General features: G+C 41.3%; 1 protein-coding gene across 1 annotated transcript; it reads right to left on the bottom strand.

Annotated features, from left to right (window-relative positions):
- Nucleotides 1-681: 681 nt before the first annotated feature.
- Nucleotides 682-1,460, bottom strand: LOC103714785. Its single transcript, XM_008802193.4, has one exon. It carries the CDS (start codon nt 1,438-1,440, stop codon nt 766-768), a length of 675 nt encoding a protein of 224 aa, XP_008800415.3. The 5' UTR covers nt 1,441-1,460; the 3' UTR covers nt 682-765.
- Between the last annotated feature and the right edge of the window lie 3,491 nt (nt 1,461-4,951).

Here is a 4,951-nt window from a genome sequence, read left to right as displayed (position 1 = left end):
TGGATTGAGAAGAGAACAAATTATCTCCAATTTTGACATCTAAGCTTTCAAAATTGAGATGTATTATGGTGGCATACAAATCATTTTTTAAAGTTGCACTTTTTCTTTTTGCAAACAATGTTAGGTTAAGTTAATTAACTTCTCCTATACTGCTATAAATTTTCATTGAATTTCAATCAAGTAATTTGTCTTCTATATTGTTTTAGATCATTCTGAAAACTTTTGGTATTGCGTAAGGAGCATAATATCTTTTCATCATTGGATTCGTATGTTTCATGATGTCTACTAATTTTTATTAAACTAGAACTTGGTAAATTTGCTTATTATGTTAAGATATGATGGGATGAACTTGGTGGATCCAACAGGTCTCAGGGGGGTTGACGATTACCACTTGCTGCTGAGAGACATAAGGGTCATGGTTTGCGATGAGATGGCTATTCAGGCGCAACATATTTTTTGAGAGGCCAATGAGCGGCTGATTGACGCCACCCACTCGGAGGACTATATATGGGTGGGCAAGACGGAGGTGCCTAGTGCTCTCCGGGATGTACCGTTTTTTGATTTTCTTGGTTGTATCTGTACAAGTGGACAAAGCTGGACCTAACTTTGAAGGATAAATAAACAAACTAGGCTATAAGCTTGGTGTATTTTTGTTGGTTATAAATAAACTTGGTCTAAGAATTGACAAATTAAAATGGCTCCATTTTATTTAAGTACGCACACAGATATACCTGTCCACGCCATTAATTATTACAAAACACGATCTCAACCTCCATATTTAGCCTTGTAGTCATTCCAAAGCTGATTTACCGGCTTGCCAAGAAGCTCTACAAAGAAGTTATCACTGTAGCCGTTCTTCATCTTGGCGTTGAGTTGAGCAACAAATCCACCCTTAAGACTGTTACAGTAGTCAAGGAAATAAGCAGTGACATCGTAACCTTGATCCCACCGGTCTCCCTGGCCGGGCTTAACCCAGTGGCTTGGAGCATACCCGGCCTTCAGCCTCACGTAGTCCGCTATCCCTTCTATCAGTCCTCCCGGCGCGTTGCCATTCCCGTTCCACTGCCAGACATGGGTCACCTCGTGATAGAGCACGCCGGTGATCTCCGTCTTCACGTCGCCGGAGTAGCCGGCGATGTAGTTGGCGCTGACATGGATCCCGTTGTTGCTCGTGTATGCGACGCCATTCATGGTTTCAATCACCAGAGTGATCAGCTGGACATCCTTCCTGTCCATCGCCGACTGCCTGAAGGTAGACCACACGAAGGAAGAGGCGGCTGCAAGCACCTGCTTGCTGTAGGCGAGACCGATCTCTTTGTTGAAGCGAGTGCCGCCGGGGGTGCCGGCGGCGTTGTTGCTGGCCTTGTATCTGACTGCTTCGGTGGTGCCCATGGCAGCAGAGCTCAGGAGGGAAGCAATGAACAAAGCTAGAAGTGCCATTCTGCTTTCCCTTCCACTTGAGTTGTGTGGAAGCGTCAAAGAGCCTTTATTTATAAAGGTGGAGGGTGGCTTTGACTAGTTCTAGTTCGGCAGGATGAGGTTAAACTGACTTTCAGGCATGGGGCCACGGTTCAGACCAATGAAAAGAGGGCCATAGGTCTTCAACGTTGGTTCATGGGGAGACGTAAGAATAGTCCTCAAGACTTTTAAGAACCTTACTTTCGCTTGATCAAACTTGGAGGGCGACCGTTCCAGGCGGCTGAACGTGCGTTACGCGGTACCCCAAGTGTATAAGTTCAACGGTTCTTTGATTCCGGACGTCCATTAATTGCTGGCCATTATGTATATGATGCGCACTATGCTCGCGCAAGATTAATTTAGTGCGCGTCCCAATATCTATGGGCGTGGATTTTTTTCCCCCCTCTCCCTCTTCTATTTTTTTTTAATAATATAATTATTGTTGTTTCAAGTGGATACTACTATTCATATTTAGATATTGTTGGAGCTAATGATTTTTAAATATGTACATTAGAGTTTAATAAATTCATCTCTTAATAGCATATATATATATATATATATATATATATATATATATATATATATATATATATATATCGGTAGTGAACCGATCAACCAAGTTTAGCTCCCGCTGCTAAGTGAATGAGTAGATAAACCATAATGGTAAAAAACCAAAAGGAAAGATCTTTTTCATATGGCAAAGCGTAAGTGCAATATTAGACTCTAACTGATCAAGTTTTTTCGGATCAAGAACCTTGGAACATAATGTCTTAAAAAATAATGACAACTGAGAAATAATTGTAACAACTTATTTCAGCGTTGACGATCTTAAATCCAATGAAAAAATATCTTGCATCAAAATGTGACCATCGTTATTTTTAAAATTGAGATTTATGTATCCTAAAATATTCGATGCATACCTATTAGAAACCTTCATATTTTTCAGAACCGTTAGAAAAAGATCTTTATCTTGAGTAGACATTGTGTAACATCTTAATGTATGACAGGCCAGCAGCAAGCAAGGATTAGCTATTTTTCTTATTTAACTCTTTCTTTCTTTTGCTCCTTCCTTTCTTTGGTCCTTCCTTGCAGCCATTGATTATTTCTTAATGTATGACAAGCTAGCAGCAAGCAAGGACTAGTTGTTTTCCTTATTTAGCTCTTTCTTTCTTTTGTTCCTTTTTTTCAGTAGTCCTTAATTGTAGCTATTGATTATTTCAAACTCTTGTATATATAGACAAAGCATACAAATACAATAACAAGGCACAAAGCATCTTTCCTCCAATCTTGGGACGAGGCCACAGGCCGAAGGGGGGTAACGACCAATTCCCAGGTGACAGGTCCATTTATGGACCGGATATCCCCCCGAAGGGGCAGGGGGTAACGTCCATCTAATCTGGAAGTAGGTGTTTGAGCGAGGTGTCCGAGCTTGGGTTTCTCATATTTTGTCATGGTATCAGAGCAAATTTTTTTTTTTTATGGCATCATCTTCGAGTTCATCCTCGAGTTCTATCTCGAGTGCCTCTGCTTCCATGCCCCATACGGCTGCTGAACATTCCAGCCCATATTTTCTCCATCATGGCAGTAGCCCAGGCACCATGTTGGTCTCGCAACCCCTTGATGGATAACTACCCCACCTAGAGCCATTCCATGTATGTGGCATTAAGTGCCAAGCACAAAATAGTGTTCATTAATGGGTCTCTTCCCAAGCCAAGCCCGACTGATCCCCTGTATATGTCATGGGTTCGTTGCAACCACATGGTCCTCTCTTGGATCATCAATTCTATCTCTAAAGAATTGAGTGCTAGCGTGATCTACATGGACAATGCCCGTGACATGTGGCTTGATCTCATAGACTGGTTCTCCCATAGCAATGGTCCTCACATTTTTCAACTAAAGAAGGTGATTTCCTCCCTTACTCAAAATCAAAATTCTGTAAGTACCTATTTCACCAAACTCAAAAGCTATTGGAATGAGTTGCTCAACTTTCGACCTCTACCCGATTGTTCGTGTGGCGCTTTCAAGCAATTGGTTGATTACCAACAACAAGAGTATGTTCTCTATTTTTTAATGGGTCTCAATGACTCTTTCTCTAATATACGTGGTCAAGTTCTTCTTATGGACCCCTTGCCATCCAATAACAAAGTCTTTGCCCTTGTTATTCAAGAAGAAAGACAACAAGATATCACTGTTGTACCGTCCCTCAACCTTGAATCCACTGCCTTTGTTAGCAGGACACATACTACTCAACAACCTACTCGGTTATATGGCAAGAAAAATAGCTCCAACTTTTTTTGCCGTGAGCGTCCAACATGCTCTCATTGCAACATCGTTGGGCACATTGTTGATAAATGCTACAAACTTCATGGGTACCCTCTAGGCTATCACACCAAGAGCAATTCTCAACGCTTGGCCAACCAAGTAGCCACCACAGCCTGTCCTTCTGATGCTTCACAATTGCCGATTACCCAAGAACAGTGCCAGCAACTTCTTGCTCTCCTCAAGAGCCCTTCTCTCTCTCAAGCCTCGGCCAATCATGCAAGTAACATATTATCCCCACAATCTCAGCCTACATCTAATCTTGCAAGTACATCCCTTTGTTTTGCATCATTCTCTTCACATAAAAATTTTTGGATTATTGACACAGGCGTGACCAACCACATGGTCGGATCCGTCACTTGCCTCACTTCCATCACTTCGACTCTTCAAGCTACTGTCAAATTGGTCAATAGTGATGTTGCTTCTGTCACCCATATAGGCACTGTACACCTCTTGTTGTACCTTCCTTCTCCTTTAATCTTATTTCTGCAAGTAAGCTTGTTTGTTCCCTTTCATGTTGCCTTATATTCTTGCTTGAATATTGTTTTATACAGGACCCTTGCACATAGAGGACGATTGGGATGGGTGAGGAATACGCTAGGCTATATCACCTGCTACATCATTCGGTTGGCTTGCCTGCTGTTGCAGCTTCTGTGGCTGTCACTTCTCCAAATCTATAGCACTATCGTCTTGGCCACCCTTCTTTTTCTCATTTAGAATTAGTAGCACGTTCTATTTCTAATATTTTTCTCTCTTCAAATAATCATTGTACTGTTTGCCATCATGCAAAACAGCACCGTTTGTCTTTTCCACTTAGTTATATCAAATCGAAACATGTGTTTGACTTAATTCATGTTGATATTTGGGGACCGTTTTCTACGGTTTCTCGCGATGGTTCTCAATATTTTTTAACTATTGTAGATGATTTTACATGTTGCACATGGGTCTATCTCATGCGCACTAAGTATGAAACCCACTCTCTCATTTGATCTTTTTTTTCCCTTGTTTCTACTCAATTCAATGCAAATATTAAACAAGTGCACAGTGATAATGGCTTTGAATTTGACATGCGAGATTTCTTTGCTGAAAATGGAGTTATTCATCAACGGAGTTGCGTCAACACACCCCAACAAAATGGAATTGTTGAACGCAAACACCAACACATACTCAATGT

Source organism: Phoenix dactylifera, unplaced genomic scaffold (assembly GCF_009389715.1).
Source record: "Phoenix dactylifera cultivar Barhee BC4 unplaced genomic scaffold, palm_55x_up_171113_PBpolish2nd_filt_p 000144F, whole genome shotgun sequence".
In the NCBI taxonomy this organism is placed as follows: domain Eukaryota; kingdom Viridiplantae; phylum Streptophyta; class Magnoliopsida; order Arecales; family Arecaceae; genus Phoenix; species Phoenix dactylifera.
The sequence above is the reverse complement of the archived record's forward strand: the minus strand, read 5'-3'. Positions and strand labels throughout refer to the sequence as shown.